The sequence below is a fragment of the Panthera uncia genome (genome assembly GCF_023721935.1).
Source record: "Panthera uncia isolate 11264 chromosome E2 unlocalized genomic scaffold, Puncia_PCG_1.0 HiC_scaffold_19, whole genome shotgun sequence".
Taxonomy (NCBI): Eukaryota; Metazoa; Chordata; class Mammalia; order Carnivora; family Felidae; genus Panthera; species Panthera uncia.
The window spans coordinates 6,539,452-6,554,467 of NW_026057588.1; the positions used below are offsets into that span (position 1 = coordinate 6,539,452).

A 15,016-nucleotide genomic window follows, 5' to 3' on the forward strand; every position below is an offset into this window, starting at 1 on the left:
GGAGACACAGAATCCAAAGTAAGCTCCAGGCTCAGCTGTCAGGACAGAGCCCGACACTGGGCTCCAACTCACGGGAGCCGTAAGTTGGATGCTTAACCAACTGAGCCACCAAGGCACCCCTCTCTGAACTATTTTAAATGCTATGATTTATAGATAACTAATAACAATGCAAATAGTTCTTGTCCACAGACATGCATATACATTCTGCCTGGCTGGGGTGGGGGTGGGGGACCTGAATCTTCCTACCAAGCAAGTTTTACATGCTTCACAAATTCATTTCAATATTCCTTTACCCCATATAAATTTGTGCATCTTTAATTTCTGCCCGGTCCCCTCGTTCATAATGAATTAAATAAAATGCTGTTCAGTGGGTATAAAGTTTCAATCATTCAAGGTGAAAAAGTTCTACACATAGTGACTACAGTTAACACTAATGTATACTTAAAGTTTTGTTAAGAGGTTAGATCTGATAGTGTGTGTGGGGTTTTTTTTGCCAAAATAAAAAAAATCTCTTTTTTTAAATTTAAATTTTAGTTAGTTAACACACAGTGCAATATGGGTTTCAGGCGTAGAATTTAGTGATTCATCACTTACATACAACACCTAGTGCTAAAAAAATCTTTAACACATGTTTATTTTATATCTATGTGAGGGTCATGATGTTGCCTTTAAAAATGTTATTCTTTGGGGTGCCTGGGTGGCTCAGTCGTTTGAGTGTCCAACTTCAGCTCAGGGCATGATCTCACAGTTCATGGGTTCAAGCCCCACATCAGGCTGCCTGCTGTCAGCCTGTCAGTGTGGGGCCCACTTCAGATCCTCTGTTCCCCTCTCTTCACCCCTCCCCCAGCTTGCACTTTCCCCAAAATAAATAAATATTTTTAAAAAATTTTTATTCTTTGATAGAATAAATAAATTAGTCTGTGCTTCTGTGCATGTGTTGGCTGTTGGCTTATGGTGTGCTATAGGCATTAGAAACTGGTCTCTGCCCGCCCTGAGCCAAGTAAGGTGGCCCATGTAACAGCTTGAGCTTATCTTAAAGGATTTTGCTATTTCCACTTGGGCAACTGGGAGCCAATGGAGGGTTAGAAGCTGGAAATGACACTTGGGCTTTTAGAATTCTCTCCGGCTTCTCTGTGAAGAACAGATTGGAGGTGGGCAGGAAGCAGGTGAGAAGATGAATTTCCTTGACTGTGTATTTCTGTTCCCAAGATAGAAAGTGAGTCCTTGGGAGCAAGAATGTGCATTTCTCACAAGCAATTGTAGACTTGGTTTGCACCCAGTAATGACAAATTCTATAGGAGGTGATAAATATGTGTCAAGTGGCAATATTTATATAAAGGTAAACACACAAGTGGTAGAATCTTGCATAAAGTATAGCTTCAATTTTGGTGAAGAAGATGACATATAAAATGACTTTCCTCTCCTTGCATCTACTCACTCACAACCATAGGGAATAGTTTGGGAGACCAGAAGTGACAGGTGAACAAAAGTTTATTCATTTGTGTGTGTTCAGGGGCAGAGAGAAATCAGCAAAGTGCCTCCTTATTGTGCAGAGGTGGGTGAGGGGTGGAGAGAAAGGTTGGGGAGACAATGATTACAGTGCCCCCATGTCTGGCCCCTCCTTTGGACTCCCATGTCCAGGACTTTACCTTATCCTAAGAGGCAAATAATCTCCAGTTCTTCTCATCTTTTCTTTTCTAGAAGTTTCCAACTCTGCCTGTGAAAACCTGAGTGTCCTGTAGAATGCTGGCTGTGTGGGTGAATAGTGGTGAACCCTGCTCTGGTGTTTGGGGGACTCAGATAAGGGGTTGCCTGGGTAGGAGCCTGATTGCCTGGTATAGTAGACCCTGGAGGGGCCACAGGGGAGGAAGCCAGCTCCCATGTGGGCACTCCTGAGCAGGGTGAGGACCAGAAAGAGGAACATATGAGGGGATTTGGGCAGGCATTAAGTTCCTGTTTCCAACCCTATCAACACCAGGCTGAGGACCCAGGCTTCCTGCTACTTCCCAGCTCTGGGGCTCAAGACATCCTGGGCTAGTAACTGTAAGAGTTGTCGGGGCAGTAGTTGAGGTGCGAGCCTTGGAGTGGTTGAGACCATGTAAGAGGGACAAGGAGGCTCCCAGACAGAAATGTGAGGAAACATGGAAAAAGGAAAAACCCACCCCAGACTGAAAGAGTGAAAACAATTTAAATGGAGAAAGAAAAAAAAAAAAAGCATCTCTGAAGTTATTCAGGCTTGGTAGGAAGACAGCTACAAAATTAAACAGAAACCTTATTTCTCCCAAGGTCTTACAACATGTCTAAATACCATAAGGACCTCCTCTTTGAGTGATTAATACTTTCTTGCCAGAAATTCCCAAGACTGGCTTTATTATTCCATCTAATTACTGGAGACACCCATGCCTAAACCTCACCTCAGGACAGCACCTAATCCCCGGTTGACACCTTTTTGGGACAAAGCGCCCGAGTCTGATGAGGGAAGCACACACTACGAGGTCCCAGACATACCTGACCAACATCATTGACCTAGGATGTCACCAGACCCTTCCCTGGGCTCCTCCCACTCTGCACTGGGGGCTGAAAAATGGCTCTCCGGGAGGGCGCTCTCCGTCCACCAGGAGACGCTGACGCCTGGAGAGCCCTAGGCAGGGGAGCTGGTGCTGTCCGTGGTGCTGAAACAGGGTCGCACTTTGAGCTCCGGTACCTCCCAGCTCAGCAGAAGGGCTTGACCCAGATGCTTATGTTCCACTTTAAGGCCAGGAGGTCAAGTGGGTGGAGTTGGATGGAGCCAGAGGAGCAGACAGTCAAGAGTGAGTGGTGCTGGCCTCTCTCTCCTTCATCTGCGACCTCTCCTGTTCACTCTCAGGCATTGTTGCTCCTGTGGATGACGTCTGTCTGCCCCATTTGGTTGAGCCTTCTTGCTAAGGCCCTCTGCTTACTGGCCTCTGTACTGCTCCTTTAATATAGCTTACTTCATCACACACACACACACACACACACACACACACACACACACCTTCTGAAAGTGAGGAGGCTAGTCTTCACATTTGACAAAGGAGAACTTAGCGTCAGGGTCAGAAGTATTAGACAGCGTGCTTGGATCTCTTTGTCCCTTTCTGTCCATCTGCCTCAGCGTTTCTAAGCAGGAGATATCTCAAGTCTGATGAGGAAGGTAAGCATTTTCTGGACACTTTTTTCCAGCTCTAACTGATTCCCCTTGTGGTGGTGGTCCTGCCTGATTGTCAGAAGAGCTCCCCTTCCACCCAGGAGAGAAATGAGCCTACCTGGCTGCCTCCTGTTTCTCAGTCAGGACTTGGGAAACAATGGGTCTGAGTGTCTTTCCTCTGATAGGTGGGGGTGGGTGGGTGGGGACTGAGATGTTCTGCCTCTGTGTTGTTCCCCTAGTCCTGGGGTCCCAAGCCAATTCACCTTGTACTCACAATGTTTCAGAATCCTCTTTTGGTTCTTGCACAACTTACAGGATTTTTAGTTGTGAGTGGAGGGAGGAATGATGGGTTGATGATAACTTGTCTGGGTTGGAAATCTAACCATTAACTTTTAATGTTTTCAACAGATGGTTGGCTCATGTCACCCAGCTTGACATTAACATAAACAGAAGTCTGACTCAGCTGTCCCTCCTGGATGTAAGGCAGAGAGAGTTAGGCCACAGACATTTTTTTTCACACCACACCAAAATCTTCCATTTGTTTTTAGGTGTTACTTTATGATTTTATGGCATTATGCTTTATCTTTGACATGGTTTCGGTGCTACTGGGGGGTTTGGGACTGTTTTATTCAAGATGATTTTTATTTTAAGTAAAATATTTATTTTTTTTAGGAGGAAGATTAAAACTTATTTTAGGAGGAAGATTAAAACCATCTCAACCCTGACATCTATTTTTTTAAAGTTTATTTTGAGGATAAGAAGGTGCCAAATAGATGATGACCTAGTGATGGGTCTTCCTGGAGGAGAAATGTGGATGCAAGAAGATGGTGAGGAATGCGCAAGCATGGGAACACTTAGAGAATGATATGAAGGATCGCTGAGCTAGGATATGGAGATGCACAAATAGACTGGGAAAGATTAAAAACAACCTGGAATTGGGGCACCTGGGTGGCTCAGTCGGTTAAACGTCCGACTTCGGCTCAGGTCATGATCTCATGGTTTGTGAGTTCAAGCCCCGCATTGGGCTCTCTGCTGACAGCTCAGAGCCTGGAGCCTGCTTCGGATTCTGTGTCTCCTTCTCTCTCTGCCTCTCCCCTGCTCAGGCTCTGTCTCTGTATAGGACTCTGTCAAAAATAAATAAAAGTTAAAAAAAAACCAACCTGTAATAGAGGTCAAAAAACTATAGCTAGTGGGCTGCCTACTTTTGTACATAAAATTTTGTTGGAACACATCCACTTTAATTCATTTCTAGCATGTCTATGGCTGCATTTGCACTATAAACACAGAGTTGGATAGTTGCTATAGAGACCATACAGCTTGCAAAGCCTAAAATATATGCTCTCTGCCCCTCTGAAAAAAAAAAATTCCTGCCCCCTGATCTGGAAAGTCAAATTAGAGGCTTGTAAATTAGTCTTTGGGGCTGAGGAGATGGAGAGGTATTTTGACTGTGGTCAGCCCTGATTTTTAGGAGGTTCTGTAAATGTTAATATGTGATTTTGCCTCTACCAGGACTAGTAGGAAGCAGGCAGGGTGGAAAGGGAGGACTCAGAAGGGGAGAGGGATGATGCTGGAGGCCAAGTCAGGGAAGAGATCCATGGGGAGGGTTTTCTTCGTCTGATAAATATTCAGTAATATTTACCATTAAGTACTATGTATGCATATAGAGTTTATTTTTTCCAGCTTTATTAAGATATAATTGACACACAACATTGTGTAATTTTATTTATTTATTTTTTTAATGTTTACTTATTTTTGAGAGAGACAGTGCAAGCCATGGAGGGGCAGACACACACACACACACACACACACACACACACACACATACACACACACACAATCCGAAACAGTCCCGATCCGAAACAGGCTCCAGGCTCTGAGCTGTCAGCACAGAGCCCGATGTGGGGCTCAAATTCATGATCTGTGAGATCATGACCTGAGCCGAAGTCAGACGCTTAACCGACTGAGCCACCCAGGTGCCCCTACATTGTGTAAATTTAAAGTGTACAATGTAATGATTTGATATATGTGTACATTGCAAAATGATTGCCACATGGGAGGGTTTCGAATACAGAGTGAGGCTGACTCATTGCTGATGTGGTGTCCGGGACAGAACATATCCAGCCTCTAAGTGAAATGTCACTGACACCTTTCTGTCCAAGGGGGAAAGAACCAATGTGCACCAAAGTCTCACAACGCAGCAGGATTTGTGCTGTGTGTTTTCCATATGCACTTTAATCCTCATGGAAGCCCTTACATCCATTTTGTAAAGCAGAAAACCGAGACATGGAGGAGTAAGGTGGCTTGCCTGACATCATAGTGCTAATAAATGAAAGAGCCTTGAATCCATGCCAGGCCTCTCTGATTGCAAAGCCTTAGTTCCAATACAGCAAGAAACTCACATATAGTAGTTTATAAGTCCATTGCCTATGGGGATGTTAAGTCTCCAAGAACCAGCCTTTGGCTCCCCCTTCCTAGAGGATATGGACGCTCCCTCTGAGGCTGTTTGCTCCAGGTGGTTCGTCACTTTGTATTGACCTCTGAATATTCTGTGCAGGTGTTCTCCTTCATCTTGTGAAAGCTGATGGAGGCATAATGCAGCTCCTCCTCCATTTCCAAGGTGGGGGGCACCCCTGCAGAGCTTGTGGGCTCAGCAGGGAGTTCTGGCTCAGACTCCTGCTGGTAACCCTGTGTGGAGAGCAAAGAAGGGCTCAGAGCAGGGCTCTTGGGGTGGGGGGGGGTAAGGTGAGAAGGCAGAGAGGGTCCATGAAGTGAATTTGATTCGATAGGACATTGCTCTTTCTTCCACTCTTTTATCAAACATTTCTTTTTTAGCAAATATAACACTATTGATTGCTTTCAAATTTTACTGAGCACTCACTCAGACCTATGCGGAAAATAGTTTACATAGAGAGAAACTAATTGTCAGAGAGGTTAGGTGCTACCCAAGGCCACACATCTGTTGATCATGAACTCAACCCTGGTCACTCTGGCACGGGACACGCAGGAGGGTGTTTATGAAAAGTTGACTTTTCTTCTGGGCATGTCTCCTTTGTTCTCACACTGTTACCTACATCCACAACACTTCTGACACCAGATTTGTGGGGTTTTCCCCACAGCAAGCAATTCTCCAACACCAGCTGAGTGGCCTGCAGTTCACTTCAATTCTGACACTCCCTACCCAGAGATAATGCCGGATCCCACACATTAAGGGCTCAGTCTTACAAGGATAACCTCACCCCCAATTCACCTGCCAATAGGAAGTCGAGGTTGTAACCCGTGCTTCTGACCAACTAGCTATAAATTCGTGGTTGCCATAACACCTATCTCAGGTTTCATTAATTTGCTAGAGTGGCTCATAGAACTCAGGAAAGCAGTTTGATGTTTACCAGCTTATTACAAAAGGATGTGATAAAAGACACAGGTGAACATCCAAATGGAAGAGGTGCCTAGGGTGAGGTGGGGGGGGGGTGGGGAGTGGCAGGAGCTTCCACACCCTCTCCAGATGTACTCCTAGCATCTCCGTGTTGGAAGATTCCAACTTGGAAGTTCCTTGAACTCCATACTTTTGGGATGTTAATGGAGACTTCATCATATACACATGATGGATCACAAATTTCATTTCTAGCATCTCGCCCCTCTCTGGATAATGGGGAGTGGGGATGAAAATACTGAGCTTCTAAGCATGCCTTGGTCTTTCTTGTGATCTGCTCATCCAGAAGCCCACCCAGAGTCACCTTGTTAGAACAAAAGATGCTCCTATCACCCAGAAGGTTCCAAGGGATGTAGAAGTATGACCATTTTCTGTTGCAGATTAATTTCTCAAGATGTATGGCAACATTTCTCAAGAGCATTTGCACTTCCTCTCCTCCCATTTTCTCTTGAACTCATTCCAATCAAGAAAACTTCCTCCACTGGGCAACCATATCTGCTTTTCTCAAGATTAACTGTGACACCATGTGCTAAATTTAAATGGTCATTTCTCAGAACTGATCTTACTGGGATTACTACCATTTGAAACAAATAAGCGTTCTCTTCTCCTTGAAACTTCATCTCCCTTTGGCTACCAGGACCCAAATCTACACTCTTTTTGTCATTTCTCTTTTTTTCTCAGTGGTCTTCTTGTTGTTTTCACCTTGTATCCCTGTCTCTCCCGGGGCTCTGTCTGTGGACCTCTTCTCTTCCTTGTGGCTTCATCCCCTATCAGACCTTGGTGTGTATGCTCCCCAAATCTCTGTGCCTCCTACCTGGACCCCTCTCCTGAGCTCCAGACCCTTGCCATCTAACTTGTCTTCTTCATTTGGACATCTCAGAGGCACCTGAAGCTTATAGTAACCAAAATAAAGTTTGAACCTCCCTGAGAAATATACTCCTGCAGAGATGGCAATTTCAGGAATTGGTGGTTCAATTATTTATGTTGCTCAAGGCAACCACATCGGAGTCATCTTTGGTATCTATGGACATGTATGGGCATCTATGGGTATTTATGACATCTATTCACATGTCTGGACATGCATGGACACCTGTGGATATTTAGTGGATCTGTGGAGTCATTTTTGGCATTTATCACATCCATGTGGTGGAGGCAGTGAACTATCTCTGCTCACATCACACACATACTCTACCATTCCATTAGCAAATCCTGATTCATCATTGTTACCCATCGGACTATGTCTTATGGACTGAATTGTGTCTCCTTGGATTTATATGTTGAAGCTCTAACACCCAGTGCGCTATATTTGGGGATGGGGCTTTAAAAAAAGTAATTAGGTTTAAGTGAGGTCATTAAGATAGGGCCCAAAATGACTTACGTCCTCATAAGAAGAAGAGACCCTGGAGATGTGTGTGCATAGAGAAAAGGCCACGTGAGGACATAGAGAGAAGGTAGTAATCTGCAAGCCAAGGGGAGAGTTTTCAGGAGAAACTAACCCTGCTATCACCTTGATCTTGGACTTCCAGCATAACAAAATATATGTTTCTGTAGTTTAAGACACTCAGTCTACAGTATCTTGTTATGGGAGCCTACATTATCTCTTGCCTGGATTACTTGAGTTTCTTCCTTATTTGGTGTCCTCTTTTCCTAGCCTGATATAGGTATTCTCAGAACAGCAGACAGAGCGATCCCATTAAAATGAGCATCAGTTCATGTCTGTGAAATAATAAAAGATAAATATGTATCAGAAGACAGAGAGAGAGAGAGAGAGAGAGAGAGAGAGAGAGAGAGATCTACCCTTGGTTCCTGCACAGATTTCCTAAGACCCTTTAAAATTTCCTAAGTGATAAGAGTGCTAGGAGCATCTTCTGGTCTAATGTTTGGTCTTTGACCCTGGTTCTTGACACAGAGTTCCTAAATCCCTTGGGATTTCCTGGACAACAGCAGTGTCTTTTGTTCTAATGATGCAAATCTTGGTTGGCTCCTGGATGGAGGCTGGTCACAGAAATACAAAGCTGCGGTTAGAAGCTTGGAACTTCCAGCCCCATGTCCTCATCCCCCAGGAAGGGGAGAGGGGTGGGAAATAGAGGTAATGATCAATCATGTCTATGTCCATAAAAATCCCAATAGTATGGGGGTGGCGGTTAGGGAGCTTCTGGGTTGGTGAATATGTGGAGGGTGGCATACCTGGAAATAACTTGGGAGCTCCACACATCTCTTCTATCTGGATGGTCATCTGTATCCTTCATCATATACTTTTATAATAAACTGGTACACAGTAAACAAAATGCTTTCCTGAGTTCTGTGGGCCTCTCTGACAAAGTAATTGAAACTGAGGAAGGGGGTCGTGGGAACACCCGATTTATGGCCAGTTCGTTAGAAGCACAAGTGACAACTTGAACTTGTGGTTGGTGTCTTAAGGGCGGTGGGGCTGTCATATGGGCTGAGCCCTTATCTGTGGGATGTGATGCTAGCTCCAGATAGATAGTGTCAGAATTGAGTTGAGTTGTACAGTAGGACATCCGGATGGTGTCAGAGAGAATTATCTGGTGTGGTGAAAACCACACACACATTTAGAGACCAAAAGAGTAAGAAGTTAGGTATTTTGGATGAGTAGTAGTTCTGTGTGGTTTTCCTTTACGTTATCACCCTTCTCAAAATACAAAGATAATTATGGTGAACTGCAGGGCCTTGTAATATCTGCAGCCTCCATGCCTCTCTCCATCTTCATTTCCTACCCATCATTACCCACTGCCCCCCTCCCACACAGCTCTGTTCAAACACACTGTCCAACTTGCTGTTTTCCCCACACACCAGGCATGCCCCAACCTCAGGACCCCCAAACCTTGTTTAGAGCCATAGTGATTCTCTCAGGGTTCACGCTGTGCTCCCTCACTTCCTGTGGGTGTCTTCTCAAAGACTCCAGTGCCAGGACTGACACCTCTCATTCTTCCATCTAATGCCCCTCCATAGCACTATTTCCTGACAATTTCTTGCATATTTTCACTACCTATATGTCCACTGTTTTCTCCACACACACACCCCTCAATAAATGTAAGTCCTTGACAGCAGGGACATTTTATATTTGTAACATACGTACTTGTAAAAACAGAGATATTTCCCAAGTATGCAGAACAATCGACAAGTGGAAGATATTTGCAAAAGGAATGAATGAAGGCAAGGTGATTGCAGATCATGTACTCAGAAACCTCAGTGGTGTCCACCTTAGAGTTTTAAATGAATAAATGAAAATTAGAGCTTGGAGATGAGCAGGACTAGGGCAGATTGACACAGACACATGAGAAGGTGAGCACAGCGGAGGAATGATTCTGAGATGCAAAACGCTCACTATGCTTGAGGCGAGTGAGCAGGCTGGTGTCGGAGAGACAGAAGCATTGAAGGGGACCTTGGGTTTCCTGCCCCAAATCTCACACCAAGTTGTGTGGGCACCCGACTTGCAGCAGTGTGGAGAAGCAGTGCTTTTCAAACTTGGTCATGTGGGACAAGGGTTCTGCCTGGAGGTGATGCTAACGTGCCAGGGAGGAGAAGCGGGGAGGGCTGCAGCAGGGTAGGGACTAAGAGGGGAGCTCAGCTCAAAGGGAGTGGATGCATTATGCTGTACTGAGGAGAAGCACAGGACTGCACACCCTGCAGCACATTGGTGTGAGAAGTGCAGGGCTGGGGTGGGACAGGGTTGGGTCGCTGGCAGGGTATTAGGGACACAAGTGCCATCAGGGAGGTGGGTGATCAGCAGGAAGAGTATGTTTAGGAGCGTATTAACCATATGTTTGTGATGCTTTGGCATCTGGGGCCTTGCTAATCCTAGAGGAACTGCCCCTGCCAGGACTAGCCAATCTCTAGAGATGTTAAAGGACTTGCCTTGCAAGCATCTCTTTCATATGCAAACCAATCCATCCAAATCTCACACCCAAACCCTCCTTTATCCAGCTCTTACATTCTGGGTCACTATTCTTCTGCCTAATCACCCCAGGGCCAAGTACCAAGCAACTAGGGACGGCCCCAACACCCCGGAGCTTGCTGAAATGATTCAAACTAGCCAATCTTAAACTTACTTACCCCTTCTCAGCATGCCTTTCCTGTGGAAACTCCAATAAAGGCTCCCATCTGTGTCTCTCTATGCCCCCTCTGCCTCTTGGCTGACCTCAACCCTGTCCGTATGGTCTTGTATGTGATCATGTGTCCTTCTTCCTGGGAACTTGAGTAACAGAGTGCCTTTTCAGAGGCAATCACCCCTTGATCTGTTGGCCTCAGACACTGAATAATAATAAAACCTACATTTTCAACTAAGCAGGAAGGTGATGAGCTCATTTCTGGATGTGCTGAATGGAGCATGGCTGTGCGCCACCCCAGGAGATGCAGAGGAGAATCTGCACACCAGGATGCCCACATCACTCACCAGGGGAGCTGGCCCTACAACTGAGTGGATGTCGTCCACGCCCGCTGCTCTCCAGGATGCTGTCTTCCTACAGGTCTTCACTCTGATGAGAGAACCAGGGTCTCTGACATAGGGTCACTCTCTTGAGGCTGGAGTGAGCTACTATGGCAGGTCAACGGTGGAGTGAGCCCAGAAGCCTTCATATCAAGACTTTGTAACAAGGTGCCCCGGCTCTGGGACTTCTGGGACCAAGGCTGGGAACACACTCATGCTTGGCCCAGTGGTATCAGCTGGATTCTTACCATGACTGCACCTTTCGCCCTTGCTGTAGGGCTTCACAACCCCTGCAGGTCCCGCTTCTTCCCCTCTAGCCCACATCAACACAGCTCACCCAAAGAAGATGAGGCAGAGGCAGAGAGCAAGCAGCGTGGTGACACCAGCTCCCCAAATGGCACCTTTAATCACTCCTGCCCTGGTTTCCAGGTTCCCTGTAGACAGAGGCACTTGGGGTCAACTCCAATCTTGACAAGCAAGACACTTGGAGTCAACTCCAATCTTGACAACTCCAGCATACTGAGAGGGGTACTCGTCCCCTCCCATCCAGGGTTCAGCCCTGAGGGTCTCCCACCCACTGTAGGACCTCAGCCTCCACCAGAAGGACATGGTTTGTGTGACATCATCTAGCCCTCACACTCCTGTTCAGCTACTACCATTTTTTCTAGGACCCAGGTTCTTCTCTGCAGCAGATCCCAGATCTGTCTGCAGCAGGACCGTGGGGCTCTGGGCCCCGTGGGTGTGCCAGAGAGAGAGAGACGTATGCACACAGCATATATCTCTGTGGGATGTGGAAAGATCTTGTCCTTCCTTCTCTCCAGGGAAGCTGTTTGAATCTCCTCTCCTGGCCTCCACTGACCCTGTCTCAGGGCCAAAGGTGGTCTCTTATGCTTCCAGAAGTGGGTGGAAGCAGCCAAGTATATATACTGTGAGCCCAACACACCCAGGGTGAGGGATGTGTCTCTGTCAACCATTTGGTGGGCACTGAAAGAGTCCAAAAGGAGCTCACTGTCCAGGTGGGAACCAGATGTCACTGCCAATGGGAATAGAACAGTGAGGGAAAGGCTGGGCTCAGAGAGAGGTCAAGGTGAGAGCTGAGGATTCACAGTCAAAAAATGTCCCGGAGGGGCGCCTGGGTGGCTCAGTCGGTTAAGCCTCCGACTTCAGCTCAGGTCACGATCTCACGGTCCGTGAGTTCGAGCCCCGCATCAGGCTCTGGGCCGATGGCTCAGAGCCTGGAGCCTGCTTCTGATTCTGTGTCTCCCTCTCTCTCTGCCCCTCCCCCGTTCATGCTCTGTCTCTCTCTGTCTCAAAAATAAATAAACGTTAAAAAAAATTAAAAAAAAATGTCCCTGAGACATTTGGGGACAGTGAAACTACTCTGCACGATAACACTAGATGGATACATGTCATTATAAATTGTCCAACCCATAGAATGCACAACACCAAGAATGAACCCTAATGTCAACTATGGACTTTTGGTGATAAAAGCAATTACATGTAGGTTTGATTGTGACAAAAGTATTCTCTGGTGGGGGACACAGATAGTGGAGAGACTATGCATACAAAAGCAGGGGCTTGGGGGAAATCTCTCTACCTTCAGCTCAATTTTGTTATGAACCTAAAACTCCCCCCCTCTAAAAATAAAGTCTCCTAAAAATGCCCCAAGGCCTTCAATGACTGGAGGAAGATAAAGAGTATACTCAAGATGGTGGGGAGAAAATAGCAGGTCACCCTGGCAAGACCAGAGTGGGAGGGGATGAGAGAGGAGGGCTGAGGGGGTTTCTCATGTCTAACTACAGCCCACCACACATCTACCCACTGACTCTGAAAGTCCCACTCTGAAAGAAACTGCTAGTCAGTGCTCCATGGACAGGAGGCTTCTTCCCACCTTTGTCATCCACTAGGCAGACATCAGCTGTCGAGTTCTGTGTGGCACCTAGGATGGGAGGACAGGATTTCCCTCTTTAGTGAGGAAGGGTGATGTGAGATGCATGTGGACATCCTCCCACCCCCAGAAGCCACAGAAACACAGGAGGGACAGGACTTGAGTCATTCGAGGTCCCCTCCTCAGCCAGGCCTCCAGGACTAAAGCATCAGCATCCAGAACCTGGACTTCATGCCCCTCACCCCCTCAGGCACTCAGGTCATCCTGTCCCTACACTCACAGGTGACATTGAGCTGGATGGTCCTTTCCACCATCACACCAGCTGCAGGGAACTTCACCTGACAGGTGAGGTTGGTACCATGGTCCTGGGGCCGTGGGGTGAGGGTGAGCACTGAGGAGAGGTGGGTCCTGGGGCCCAGGGAGGTGAGGGCCGCTGACATCCAGGAGAAGATGGGGGGCGTGCCCCGCTCACAGGCCCAGGGCACAGAGCAGGTCAGGTTCCTGGGGTGTCCACACTCCAAGGTCTCAGGGATGAGGATGTCAGGTGTGTGGGTGAGGGCTGGTGAGGAGAGGGGGAGACACAGGGATCAGAAAGAGGGTCTGAGGTGACACCCTAAAAGAAGCCTCAGGCTTCGGTCAAGGTTGTCCCGGGACCCCTATCCTTCCCCTGTGGCCTCCCCTGCAGTGTGCTCCTTACCTGTCACATGCACAGAGAGCTGATTCTGTCTGTAACTATATCTTATATTAATCCCTGTCTCCACCCTAAAGACGTACGTCCCTGAGTCCCTTCTCTGTGCATCTCTGATGTCCAGGGAGCAGTCGCGGTCCCGAGGGTCTCCAAGGAGGCGGAATCGGCCCTGGGTCTCCTTCTGTACTTTTCGATCTGGGTTGTTTGTGGCCACTGGAGCATCCAAATATATGTGGGCCCTTTCCCGGAACCAGTAGCCATGAACAGGGCTAGTCAAGTAGCTCATGGGGTTGGAGAATTTGCAAGGCACGTATACACACAGGCCCTCCTGCACTGTCAGTGACTCCTGCACTTGCAGCCAGTATCTCTCATCCTGAGCCTGGGACCCTGTGGAGAAGGCAGGGTCAGCGGCAGTCCCCAGCTTCCCTCTCCCCTCAGCCCACTCACCTGCCCATAGCAGGAGCAGCAGCAGCGGTGGCAGCAGCATCTAGAGACAGAGGGTGTCTGGGCTTCCTGTGGGTGAAGGAGAAGGGAAGGCAGAGGGAGGGAAGCTGAGGAGGACCCACGGGAAGCTGGGGAGGAGCATGAGGTCTCACGATTTCACAAAAGGGGAACTGCCGCTGCGGAGCTCACCCCCTCTCTGCATAGAGCCTGTGACCCCCGCACTCCCAGTCCAAGACCCTGGAGACCCACCCAGGGAGGAGAGACCAAGAACAGACCCTGTATCCTGCCCCCCATCTCCACTCTTCCCTCCACCACGGGAGCCTGGACCAGGACCTCTGAGAGCATATGAGACATGGGACACAGTGAGTCTCCTAAGATCCTCCCATCTGAGGTGCTTGTCTGAGCAGCATGGTCTACACCAAGGAGCTAATCAACTCCTGTCTACAGCTGGAGGGTCACAGCCTTGTCTGGACTGAGTGGTCAGTCCTGCAAGGTGGAGGATTCTTTAGGTGTGTGAGCATCTGGGGCATAAGAAAAGACGGGGGCCACGGTGAGGTGAAGGCAGGATTCCTTCATGGATTCACTGACTGATTCTCCAAATACTTGGTGAACATCTGCGTTGGGGGACCTGAAGACAAGACACATGGGGCTGACCTGGTCCATCCTGCAACAGGGACCCCACCCAAGGTGCCACTTCCTCTGCAAATACACTGTGCTTTCACTTTGTCCCTGTTAGGTTCACAGCTGCAGGCATGTGTGACTTTGCAATGTCTCTGCTGGCCTACTGCTGGTTATTTTCTAAATATTCAAGGATGGGTCCATTTTTTTTTTTTTGCTTCTGTTATGCTGATTCATGAAGTTTCAGTGGCATCTCCAAATGGAAAACCATGTAGCGTCTTCATGTCAAACAAAAGGGAGAACACAAGTTCATGAGCCAGTGGACACTCTTT

General features: G+C 47.5%; 1 protein-coding gene across 2 annotated transcripts; it reads right to left on the bottom strand.

Moving 5' to 3' along the window:
• Positions 1–4,795: 4,795 nt before the first annotated feature.
• LOC125915700 (myeloid cell surface antigen CD33-like) lies at positions 4,796–14,593 on the bottom strand. Of its 2 annotated transcripts, XM_049621661.1 has the most exons (7): positions 14,070–14,593; positions 13,632–14,009; positions 13,215–13,493; positions 12,938–12,985; positions 11,384–11,480; positions 11,014–11,095; positions 4,796–5,851 (listed from the first exon to the last, which is right to left on the bottom strand). In XM_049621661.1, the coding sequence occupies exons 1-7, from the start codon at positions 14,107–14,109 to the stop codon at positions 5,687–5,689; spliced, it is 1,089 nt and encodes a 362-aa protein (XP_049477618.1). In that variant the 5' UTR covers positions 14,110–14,593; the 3' UTR covers positions 4,796–5,686. The 2 variants fall into 2 exon arrangements, with proteins under 2 accessions (XP_049477618.1, XP_049477617.1); XM_049621660.1 differs by having other exon boundaries at positions 13,632–14,593.
• Between the last annotated feature and the right edge of the window lie 423 nt (positions 14,594–15,016).